Below are 12,379 nucleotides of genomic sequence, written 5' to 3'. Positions count from 1 at the left end.
TGAGGAAAGATGTTTGAAAAATAGCAGCTCCTCCTAATTCTGTGGTCCCTTTCCAGGAGACAGAAGTCTGTGCAGGTTGATGCCACAGTCTTCACCTGCATCAGTATGCTGGCACGAGCCATGGGACCCAGTATCCAGCAGGACATCAAAGAGCTTTTGGAACCTATGCTGGCTGTGGGCCTGAGGTGAGCATAAATCCATTTTGCTGTTAGCTGCAGGATGGCATTGTCAACCATGCAGTGTGACATCTTTAAAGTTTTCAGATTGAGAAGGAAGATTATTGCTTTTAAGCTGACATAAGTGATCTTTCAGAAGATCACTAGAGCTGTTTCAGAAGAATGATGTGCTTTAACTAATGGGTCTGTTGAATTATTTTAAGAGCATTCATATCTCAGTAAAGAAATCTTGTAGAACAACTAGTCCAAAAGCAGTCTCCTTTATTTTCCACTATTCAAACACATTTGGCAGCAACCTGCAAAATTTTCGAAAGCATCTGACAGCCAGCAGACTCGTGACATTTCAGACTGGCAGAGGAGGAGAGCTGAAGTGCTGAATATTTGCTCCTGGCTTCTTTCACCTTCGTAGCTGACAGCTCTTATTGGAGGAATTAATTAAGCTGTTAGTATGGAAAGATGTGGAGAAAATTTTCAGGTAGCACAAGGCTGTTTAAATTATACTGTCACCTGGAAGTTAATTTACTTGTTTTTTGTTTAAAAAGCATAAGTGTAAGAAGTCATTTAGATTTGTAACAGTGTTACAGCAGCACTGGCTGACGTGTGCAGCAGTCCTGGGGCTTTGCTCACCAAGTTTATATGGGAAAGTCATCCCCTGCCTCAGTTTGCACAGGACCCTGTGCTCTGCTTCCAGGTGTTGCTCTCATGTGCCAAAGCCCACAATTATATTCTGATTGGCAAAGCCATAAATAAACAAAAAGCTGAAATACACATCGTTGTTTCTTTTCTAATGACTTTTGCCTGCTTCTTGCCCTCAGCCCTGCTCTAACAGCTGTGCTGTATGACCTGAGCCGTCAGATCCCACAGCTGAAGAAGGATATCCAGGATGGGCTGCTGAAGATGCTCTCTCTGGTTCTGATGCACAAGCCTCTGCGACACCCAGGCATGCCCAAGGGCCTTGCCCACCAGCTGGCCTCCCCCAGTCTCACCAACATCCCAGAGGCCAGCGATGTGGGGAGCATCACCCTCGCCCTTCGTACACTTGGCAGCTTTGAGTTTGAAGGTAAGATGCAATAAGGAACCAGGGGGCAAGGGTGTTAGCATGAGATTTCCTAGTTTGCTGAGCATTCATATTAAGTAGAAGGTTTCTCACCTTCTCATGCTCGATTCAGGAAAACAGCAGTTATATTTTGTAAACATTATCGTTGTTTTTACATTCTTATCCTTGTAGAGGAATGACTGTGTGACAGTCCCTTTGACCAATGTGGTTGAGAGGTGGGAATGCCACTCTCCAATCCATGATCACCTTGTTTAAAGTATATAATAGGAAGAAATAAACAAAGCAGGAGATTCTCCCTGCTGCTTTCTGCTCTCCCAAATTCCTGGCTCTGTGTGTCTTTCCGAGCAAGGCTCACAGCAACACAAGGGTATGTGGGGTATAAACAACTGGTGCATTGGAGTAGAGTACAAGTAGCACCAAAACTCTGGGAGCACGTTCTTTAAACTCCTGCTCCCTGGTAAAACTGGGAAATGAGGTGTAAACCTGTGTTTAACCCCCCACCTTCCTCTTCTCAGGGCACTCCCTGACTCAGTTTGTTCGGCACTGCGCCGATCACTTCCTGAACAGCGAGCACAAGGAGATCCGCATGGAGGCCGCCCGCACCTGCTCCCGCCTGCTCACGCCCTCCATCCACCTCATCAGTGGCCATGCCCATGTGGTCAGCCAGACAGCAGTGCAGGTGGTGGCTGATGTCCTCAGCAAACTGCTTGTAGTTGGAATAACTGACCCAGGTTAGTGTGGGATTCAGAGAAAAGGGTTTTCCTACTCTTAATTTTATCGTGTAAGTGGGTGATGATATTAAGAATAGAAGTAGAATTTGGAATAGAATTTGGATGTATTTGCCACTAGATTTAAGCTGTCACTTGGTAAATTAGAAAAAAAAATCTTTCAATTTCTTTTTCCGCATCTTGATTTTTGAGGTGTTAATAGAACACTAGTGAAAAATGCTCCAGCTGTGCCCTTGGTAATCCTTTGAACCGAGTAGAACACTGAGCCCCCTTTTGCTGCTGTTCTGAGTAACAGCCTTAAATTTTGTAGTTTGGGAGGGAATCGGTCCTTCTTGTTGAAACTTTGTACTTGATTTTCTTTATTCTCTCAGCTGAGCTCCCTCAGGTTGCCACATAGCATCCAAAAGTGACACTTGCAGGTGCAAGAGGTTGGCACTGTACTGACTCGGTTACTGGGGCATGCTGAGCAGCACAGAGATTTCTGGGATGACCTGTCCTGTTTTCTGTGTGTGAAACACTATGATAGAGTGTCTTGCTCTGGGGAAGCTCTTACAAAGGATTTTTGAGGCTGTTTTGTGAACAAAGGCAAAAAAATGGACAGGAATTTAGTGCATTTAAAGAGAAATAAATGTATTCTTGCAGACCCTGATATACGTTTCTGCGTGTTGGCTTCTCTGGACGAGCGGTTTGATGCTCACCTTGCCCAGGCTGAAAACTTGCAAGCTCTTTTTGTGGCCCTGAATGATCAAGTGTTTGAAATCCGAGAGCTGGCCATCTGCACTGTGGGGCGCCTGAGCAGCATGAACCCTGCCTTTGTCATGCCTTTCCTTAGAAAGATGTTAATCCAGGTAAGGAGGAGGGATGCCTGCAGGGAAAACAGAATAACTGATACTCAAACTAAGGTGGTGGTAAAGAACTGGGCTATCTAGCTGTAAATGCATGGAGAGCGGGGGAATCATTCTCTTTTGGAAAATAGTTATTGCCCAGCTTAGTGGGTTTCAGCAGATCTTTTTCATGATAGATGTTTGAACTGAAGCTCTGTGGATGTATCAGAAGGGAAAGGAAGGCTAGCAGTTGTTATTTCACCCCTAGTCGTCATGCCAGAGTGCTTTCCATCTCTGTTGAAGAATGTTCTGCAGTGCTTTTAAGTGAATGTGTAGTACCTCTTTGTAAACACAGATTTTGGAGCCATCCCTTTTATGCTAATTAATTTTAGCCTAATTTAGAATAGTGGAGGGAAATGTAGAACAGCCTTTAGAAGTGCTGAGTTGTGACAGAACAAAATGCAAAGAATTTTTACCTACCTTTATTCTCCTTGTTTGCTTGCTTCCATTGTCTCTTGTGCAGATTCTAACAGAGCTGGAACACAGTGGTGTTGGCAGAATTAAAGAGCAAAGTGCCAGGATGTTGGGGCACCTGGTTTCTAATGCTCCCCGCCTCATCCGTCCGTATATGGAGCCGATCCTTAAGGTAGAGTCTCTGCATTTCCTGGTGACTTTGGAATGAGGTGACACAGCATGACCCTCAGGAGCTGCAGTTCTTTTGCTTCATCATAGCAGAAAAAACCCTCAAATTGGTGTAGATGTTACCCACAGGAAAGCACACGGGTGACAGTTTAGCCCAGTTGAATTCCAGATTTGCATAACATTTGTGTCACCCAAGTTTCTTTTACTGTTGAAATTCTTACTATGACTGTGGGGTCAGTTTCAGGTGTAAACAAAAGGAAAGATAATTTTGAGTACTCTTTAAACACATTCTAATTTTTCCCACTGTCACCCACCAGGCACTGATTGTGAAACTGAAAGATCCTGATCCAGATCCCAATCCAGGTGTGATTAACAATGTCCTGGCCACCATAGGGGAGCTTGCACAGGTAGGGATATACCACAGATATCTCTGCTATGCTTGTTAATGTTCTGGGAATGCTAGATAAAGGTTGAATTTTTGCCTTTCAATAGGTCAGTGGGCTGGAGATGAGGAAGTGGGTGGATGAGCTCTTCATTATAATTATGGACATGCTGCAGGACTCCTCCCTGCTGGCTAAAAGACAGGTAAGTATTTACAACTGTACTAAACTTGACAGCTGCTGTGACCAGAGCTGTAACAAAATACCCACACATCCCATCATAGCTGCTAAAATGATCGTAGCTGCTTTAAATCACTCAAGTCTCTCTAGTGGAGTTACACTCCACAGGACACAGGTGAGGGATTACAGTGCCTCTTGTTACATAATTCAAAGCTGTTAGAGGAAAATCAAGAAGGAAAAAAACCCTGTTTTTATTGGAAGGCTTGGACTCAATGAGTTGAATGTTTATTTGAGTTGTGCCTCTGAGTGAGAACAATTATGACAGCCTAAGATATTGTTGATTATTTCTTTACTATTGCTTATAGCAAAATGTACTTTATAGAGGCTTTCTAACTTTGGACTGTGGTTTGCTGTATGATCCTAAAATGCTCAAAGAAACTTCACAGAAGTTGAGTGACTGATGTATCAGAAGGCATAATAAATTCCCTGGTCAAAACAAATCTTCTCTGGGCATTATCTTTGTAGGTGGCTCTTTGGACACTGGGGCAGCTTGTGGCTAGCACTGGTTATGTGGTAGAACCCTACAGGAAGTACCCAACTTTGCTGGAGGTGCTTCTGAACTTCCTGAAGACTGAGCAAAACCAGGGCACCCGCAGAGAGGTATGAACATGAAACTATCACACAACCACTTAGAAAAGCTTTCTGGGAAGAGAGAACTGTTAAATAAATTTGCCTGCATTGATTTGAGGCAGGGAGGGAGAGATCATTGTGACTGGGCAAAATACAATGAGCAGAATTAAGAGCGTCCATGTGTTAAGTCAGTGAAATGGCTTCCAAAATCTGGATGGGAAGCACTGCTTTTTCCAGGCAGTCACTTCAGTTCAAGATCTTCCCTCTTAAATCATCAGGCTCTTTTCAAGTATGAGGGTTTGAGTGTTGTCTTTGATGAAGTTCTGGTGAATTCTCTTTGTGTCTTTTCAGGCTATTCGTGTGTTAGGGCTGCTGGGTGCTTTGGACCCTTACAAACACAAAGTGAACATTGGCATGATCGATCAATCACGAGATGCTTCAGCTGTTAGCCTCTCCGAGTCCAAATCCAGCCAGGATTCTTGTAAGCATCTCAATTTCTTTCAGATAGATAGCTTTATGATCTACAAACAGATCTTGACTGTTTTGTTACCAATTTGCCTCCTCTTCTTAAAGAATTGTTAGTGTACATATTTTCAACTTACACTTAGATGTTCCTGAACCCATATTCAAGGTCATTTAATACCCAGCTCATGACACTGCCTTCTTTATCCTAGCTGACTACAGCACCAGTGAGATGTTGGTGAACATGGGCAACCTCCCTCTGGATGAGTTCTATCCAGCTGTCTCTATGGTGGCACTGATGAGAATTTTCCGAGACCAATCCCTGTCCCAGCACCACACTATGGTGGTTCAGGCCATCACCTTTATTTTCAAATCCCTTGGACTGAAGTGTGTGCAGTTCCTGCCCCAGGTCATGCCAACATTCCTTAATGTAATCCGGGTGTGTGATGGTGCTATCCGAGAGGTGAGTGTGCTAGGGACCACTCCTTCCTCCTGCTCCACTGTGTGGAGTTCAGGATCCATTTCCTTGAAGAGATTGTGCCTGGCTTTGGGCATTGCTGTGCTGTGTGTTGCTGCCAAGCATGCTGCAGAAGTGAGGTTCAGCTTTGCTTTTTCCCTTCTGTGAGCGTTTACTGGAATGTCCAGTGCAAATGAGTTTTCTGCTTTTTATTGAAATAGCTGTTTCTGAGCATAATCCTTGGAAGGCTGATATTTGATTCTGTGTTTTCATCAAGATATTCTTGTTTCGGAAAACATCTATGCAGCTTCCAGATCTTTCAGTGATCTCTGTGTTAATACCCTGTGGCAAATGGTATTACTAAATAATAGCAGTAGATTATTCAAATTTCTGGTGCAGTCATATATTTTGGCGCATCTCTGAAAAGGAAAACTCAATTTGATACAGTCTGCTAACATTCAGAGCAGCATGAGTGGTGATTCCACAGCAATGCTTTCTCTTCCTTCCCACTTCAGTTACAGTTACAGAAGGAAATGAGAATTGTGTGAGGATGATGATGGGCTTAAGGTGCACCTAACCAGAGATGGCTGCAGTTTGCCAAGGCTTTTCTTCAGGCAGCCAAATGCTCTGGGGTGTGCAGGGCAGTTTGTATTTGTTACTGCTGCTGTGTTTTGTAGGTGGGATGGGTGCTCCCTTAGCAGAATCCCAGCTCTGCTACAAAAGTGCTGTTTTCTCCCAGCCTGAAGTACTCCTCAGATTATAAGGAAAACATCTCACATCTGGGCTGGCTGAGGTTCTAGGCCTGACTGATCTAACTTGCTTGAAAGCTACGCAGTTGTGCACACTCTGTTTAAAAATTTTCAGGTAAAAGAAGATGGTGAAAGTGTACTGGGGAGAAGAGCTGAGGTGGGTATGCGTGACATAAAGCCTAAAAGAGGAAGGTCCTTGTCCTGTATGTTAAGCATTCTCTCACTACACCAAAAAACAGGCACAGTACAGGAGGAGCTCACAGTTCATTTTTGGTAAATGTATGTGTACTGTTCTCACTAAAGAAGCTGAGATTATTTCTTATTTAGTTCTCATGAAAGTGTTATCTTTTTATGAGCTCCATGTTGTATTTTGTCACTGTAATCTTCAAAACCTGCATGAAGAAATGAAATTTGATAGATGATAACTTACATTTTCCTATTTTTTGTAGAGAAAATAGACTATTTACATCAAAGCAATTTAGCCCACGTGATTTCGTACCAATTTAACATTCATTGTCACAAGTGAATGTTTCAGATTCTATTGTGGTGAAAGGAATTGCAAACCTGTCATCCAAATAAAATTAACTCAAAATTCTTCTTGGTGATGAAGAATGGATGGTGCAATCAACCATCTTTTAAAAAAATGTGATGTTTCTGGCAAGGACCTAACTGCATTCCCCAGTAACTTTTCACCAATATATCCTGGTGGGGATGGGAAAGAATACAGAAGGAGTGTCTTAAAATGTGTCAGTTTGGTTTTCAGGCAGGGAGAAAAGACTAGGGGCTAAATTTTTGGAAGCATCCTTCAAATCTAAATTACAATGCTCTGTAATTGAGGTGTCTGTGCTTACAAGTCTGTTCTGACAGATTTGCTGGCTCTTTATAAACCTCTGTTTGTGTGCTTGAGTGTCTGAGGCTTTGAGCTCACAAATGTTTTTTGATGCAAACTGAGGAGAAACCCAACCAATAAACCCAAAATCACTTTTCTTCTCCACTCCCCTCTTAAAAATTAACCAATAGAAATGAAAATAAAATTAAATTAAATTAAAAAATAAAAATTAACCAAAAACCCAAACCCCATAAAAATTCACAAAACCCAAATTGCTGAGCTGAAGCTGCCAAGAATTTAGCCCCAGATTTTGAGCACATAGGAGCTATGCATGCTGTTTGTTTGGTAAATGAGCTTGCAATTGCCTGTGAAACTCTTTACCCAGTGGCTTTGATCTTTGGATAAGCTACACTGATTATTACACATTTCTTCCTTCCAGTTCCTGTTCCAGCAGCTGGGAATGCTGGTGTCCTTTGTGAGAAGTCATATTCGGCCCTATATGGATGAAATTGTCACCCTGATGAGAGTGAGTGCCATCTTTAAGCCAGTACTTTAGTGTCACAGAAAGGTGGACAGTGTTTATCAAATACATTATCAAAAGTATCAATTACTTCATAAGTTCATATGAAGTGCAGAGTTGCGTATATTTGAAGTAATAATTGTATTTTGAAATTATTTGAGTTTACAATATACATTATTGGTAGTAACTGAAGTAAGTGGAGCTCCAGGTTCTGATAGTGACTGAGTTTTTTTCAGCACTTGGATTTTGTGCACTTCCTGCTTTCAGAAACAGTTTTAGCAAGAGATACCTGGAGTTCATAAATAGGTGTCATTTCACATCATTTTCACTAAATATTTGCAAAATTGTAGAAAGGTTAGGAAAAAAACCAGTTTTCTGGAGGTTGTTTGCAACAACTGTAAATGTACTGGAGGTGCAGAGTGTTTGAAAAACAGAAAATATAGTCCCTGCAGCCTTGAATTTATCTACAGACTGTCTCCTACACTTTGCTTTTCTTATAATTGGCACAGCTCAGCTGAAGAGCTGCTGGATTTTCTTTTCCCCTTTTTTCCTTTCTTCTGTAGGACTTCTGGGTTATGAACAACTCCATACAGAGCACGATCATCCTGCTGATCGAGCAGATCGTGGTCGCTCTGGGAGGTGAATTCAAGCTGTACCTGCCTCAGCTCATCCCTCACATGTTACGGGTGTTCATGCACGACAACAGCCAGGGGCGCATTGTTTCTGTCAAGGTGAGTGGGGCTGCAGCAGCTGCTGAGCTTTGGGCACTGCCAGGGCAGGGGTACCCCGTGTGCCATGCCCTGCAGGGCTCCTTGGCTTGTGTGTGGCACAATCAGCTGGGACAGTTGTCGGAGTCTAGAATGTCCCTCTGACCACCCTGGAGGGTTTGGAGACCGGACAGGGGGGTCTGGGATCTGTACAGGGGGGTCAGTTAGACCCACACAGATCCCAGGAGGACACTGACTCTGATCCCTGTCCATGGGAGTGAACACTCACATGCAAGAAGAATCACAAATCCTAAGAATTTAAAATAAGTAGTAGATGGTTTATTATAGAATATAAATATAGAAATTAGGATTCTTAGCATATGGGGCTGAAGAGACAAGATGGAGGAATTGGGGAGTGGCCCCTGTCCTCCTTGTTCTTGCTCTCGTCCCCTATCTTGTGCTGAGTTGGGTTTTAGAGATTGGTTTAGAGTAGAAATGACATGTTAGCATAGGTAGTAGGTATTGGTACAATTTTGTAAATAAAAAGTTCGTTGTGGACAGTGGTTGGGTCAGGGGTACTGTACATAAGGTGTGGGGCTCTCTGATCCCCCCAGTCCCCCCCGTGCCCTGCTCTGCTGGGGACGCCTCACAGAGCTGAGACAGAACTGAGATCAGGTTCCCTGCCAGGAAGGCCTGGCAGAGCTGAAAAAGGACTGAGATAATGAAGAATAAACAACCTTGGAAATGTGCACTGGGGACTCAGCTTGTCATCTCTACCTCTGGTGTGTAACACTTAGGGCAAAGAGAAGACTGAAAACCTGATTACCTTGGGGAACAGCAACCCAGAGGAAACCCTCAGGGAACAGCAACCCTGGGGAAAAACCTTATTACCTTGGGGCCAGCAACCCCAAGGAGAATCTCAGGGAAACAGCAACCTTGAGAGACTGTGGCAGTGGCTTGGTGTGAGGTGATGCAGGCAGTTGGTTAAAGTGCAGGGTTGAAGAAGCTTTGCACTGTATGCTGACTTGTTTAAAATGGATCTCATCCCTGACTTTGAACACTGGGTCCTTTTGGTTGAAGGATGTGATTCTCCCCCTCTGTTTTACTCTTGTGGGACCCCACTTGGAGCATTATGTACAGTTCTGGTGTCCTCAGTGTAAGAAGGACACGGAAGTGTTGGAGCAGGTCTGGAGGAGGCCACAAAGTCAATAAGAGGACTGGAGCACCTCCCCTGTGAAGACAGGCTGAGAGAGTTTGGGCTCTTCAGCCTGGAGAAGAAAAGGTTGTATGGAGACTCAGTGTATGAAAAGAGCTACAGGGCAGCCAGAGAGAGACTCTTTGTCAGGAACTGAAGAGACAGGAAAAGGAGTAAGAGGTACAAACTGAAAGAAGGGAAATTTAGGTTAGATATTAAAGTGAAATTCTTTACTGTGAGGGTGATGAGACACTGGAACAGGTTGTGTGTAGAAGTTGTAAATGCCTCAATTCTGGCAGGGTTCAGAGCCAGGCTGGATATGGTCTTGAGCAAACTGGTCTAGTGGAAAGTGTCCCTGCCCATGGCAGGGGGTTGTGACTAGATGATCTTTAAGATCTGTTCAAACCCCTTGACATCCTGTTCTTCTATGATTTTTCTCTCCAGCTCCTTAATGCAATCCAGCTCTTTGGAGCTAACCTGGATGACTACCTTCATTTATTACTACCTCCCATTGTAAAGCTTTTTGATGCCCCAGATGTCCCTGTGGTGGCTCGCAAGTAAGTGCTGGTGGCTTTGCAGTCTCTGTCTTTGCCACTTTACCTGTGATATCCAAGTTCTGCAGTGGCTGAACGTTTACAATGAAATACCACTTAGTTCCTTCCTCAGCTTTTCTGTCTTAAATCATTGTGGAAGGTTATTTTTGTTTGGATATCACAGCAGTGTTATTAGTTTTTTGGGTGTGTTGGTGGGTTTTAGTTGGGGGTTTTTTGTTAGTTTGTTTGGTTTGGGTTTTGTTGTTGTTTCTTTGGGGTTTTTAAAATTTCCTGATTCTCACCTGCCCAGTATTTTGGTCACTTGTGAACTTCATTAACAGAATTAATGTCCTTCATTAACAGAGTTCTGGTGGCCTGCTTTTCCTATTATTATTAATCCAAGGAGGATTGAGCACTTAGGTAGTTTTCAGTCATTTTTCTTCTTCCTTAGCCCTCTGAGAGATCAGTTCTTCCCTCTTTTTGCTCTGACTCTAGAGCTGCTCTAGAAACAGTGGACCGTTTGACAGAGTCCCTGGATTTCACGGATTATGCGTCACGGATTATCCATCCCATCGTACGAACACTGGATCAGAGCCCTGAGCTACGAACAACTGCAATGGACACCCTCTCCTCTCTGGTCTTCCAGCTGGGAAAGAAGGTAATAGTGTTCTTTGGCTTGAAAGCTCACAGAAGGTATGACTGTCCCAAAGATCTAAGCTTTAAAGTTGAAGTTTTGTAATGTACTCGTGGATTTCCAAGAGATTTTTCTTCTCTTAGCTGTTTCTGGAATTGGGAGTTACTGAAATCAAACTGTCAGAATTGGTTTCTCATCAATGGAACAATGTGGTGGAATTTTACTGCTCTTGGTGCCACTGAGTAACAAATTTATGATGCATTCCCTTTTACAGTATCAAATCTTTATCCCGATGGTGAACAAAGTCCTGGTGCGACACAGAATTAACCATCAGCGCTATGATGTTCTCATCTGCAGGATTGTAAAGGTAAGCTCCAAGCATACACTTGTTTGCACTTTTGGGATGTTGTCATGTTGAAACAGACGTAGCTGGAACCTTCACTTGGATTTACTCATAAAATGAGGAGTGATTGTTGCTTTGTTTCTGTGTTAAGTGCAGCTTTCTAAGGTGACTTTGAGGTTGCATTGGGAATTTTTTTGTCTACTGGTATTAAATATTTCCAATAGAAAAATCATGGGAAGTTCTAGGGAAGGACTTAGACATGTGTCATTAGTATTCTTTTTCTTAGTAGTTTCTAATGTGGATTTATCTTATTTTTTCCATGGTTTCAGGATTTGAGGAGACCTTGTTATCTCAGTATTTCTTGTGGAATGTGTTACATTTTAAAAACTTAGTCACTGGTTTTCAGTTTGCGTGGAACAAGCAACTACCAAGGTGCTTGTTTTAATGTACATTATTTTGGCTTTTTATACTAGGAGCTGAGTTCTTGACAGTTACCTTGAGTAGCAAAGGGGATATCATTTCTAGGTCTCTGGCTTATAAGGTGTAATCATTATTATGAAACATGTTTTTTGCTGTAAGATTTTGCTGTGAGTGCTTTGAATTTTTTGGGAGAATTGCTTCTGTATGTGTAGATGTGATCTTCACTGTAAACCAATTATTGCAGGGTTACACTCTCGCTGATGAAGAGGAGGATCCCCTGATTTATCAGCATCGAATGTTGAGAAGCAACCAGGGAGAAACCTTGGCCAGTGGTCCTGTGGAAACAGGTCCCATGAAGAAATTACACGTGAGCACCATCAACCTGCAGAAGGTGAGACTGGAGCCTTCACAGCAGGAATTTGCTACTGAGGGGAGTTAATGTGTCACAGTGAAGGAGTTTTTTTGGTGCATCTGAACTATATTTATTTATATTGCTTTTATGTTGCTTTTCTACTCTGTACAAAGCTGAGGTCAAAGTAGTGTCTGAGACTCTTTAACATTATAAGGGGCTGAGCATCTTTAAATATAGGAGGCCTTGAACTATTAGACTGTTAATGGCTGTGAAGTAATCTTTACACTTGCTTGCTGTGTTAAGTATGAACCAGACTTCCAAGATCACAACGAGTAATCTCTTGCTATTAAAGGCATCTATTTCAGAGCCTCTGCCTTTTTTGGATTTTTGCTTTTGCTCCTCTTGTATCTTAGTTTTATATTTTCTTGAAGGCAGAACTTAACAGCTAAGCACTGGCTAGTTTGAGCAGTACATGCCTGCAGCACACAGTTCAGTAATGGGATGGATTGGTTTGAAAGTGCTGGACTTAAAAATGTAATTCTAAATGTATTAAGTATTTTT

At 42.7% G+C, this 12,379-nt stretch overlaps 1 protein-coding gene across 5 annotated transcripts in view; it reads left to right on the top strand.

The window, feature by feature from the left end:
• The window catches only part of MTOR (mechanistic target of rapamycin kinase), a 65,594-nt gene that overhangs the window by 6,899 nt on the left and 46,316 nt on the right, over positions 1-12,379 (top strand). For 4 of the 5 annotated variants that reach the window (XM_063417087.1, XM_063417086.1, XM_063417089.1 and 1 more), the window contains exons 10-26: positions 57-185; positions 992-1,236; positions 1,749-1,964; positions 2,604-2,809; positions 3,309-3,431; positions 3,745-3,834; positions 3,920-4,012; positions 4,513-4,647; positions 4,969-5,098; positions 5,292-5,542; positions 6,401-6,442; positions 7,554-7,640; positions 8,198-8,365; positions 9,981-10,093; positions 10,565-10,727; positions 10,978-11,070; positions 11,711-11,857. In XM_063417087.1, coding sequence (XP_063273157.1) covers positions 57-185; positions 992-1,236; positions 1,749-1,964; positions 2,604-2,809; positions 3,309-3,431; positions 3,745-3,834; positions 3,920-4,012; positions 4,513-4,647; positions 4,969-5,098; positions 5,292-5,542; positions 6,401-6,442; positions 7,554-7,640; positions 8,198-8,365; positions 9,981-10,093; positions 10,565-10,727; positions 10,978-11,070; positions 11,711-11,857 — 2,431 coding nt within the window. The remainder of the gene's footprint in view (positions 1-56; positions 186-991; positions 1,237-1,748; positions 1,965-2,603; positions 2,810-3,308; positions 3,432-3,744; positions 3,835-3,919; positions 4,013-4,512; positions 4,648-4,968; positions 5,099-5,291; positions 5,543-6,400; positions 6,443-7,553; positions 7,641-8,197; positions 8,366-9,980; positions 10,094-10,564; positions 10,728-10,977; positions 11,071-11,710; positions 11,858-12,379) is intronic. The other variant, XM_063417088.1, reaches the window with a different exon arrangement.

Source organism: Prinia subflava, chromosome 21 (assembly GCF_021018805.1).
Source record: "Prinia subflava isolate CZ2003 ecotype Zambia chromosome 21, Cam_Psub_1.2, whole genome shotgun sequence".
Lineage (NCBI taxonomy): Eukaryota > Metazoa > Chordata > Aves > Passeriformes > Cisticolidae > Prinia > Prinia subflava.
Note: the sequence above shows the minus strand (reverse complement) of the source record. Positions and strands in the feature narration are given on the sequence as shown.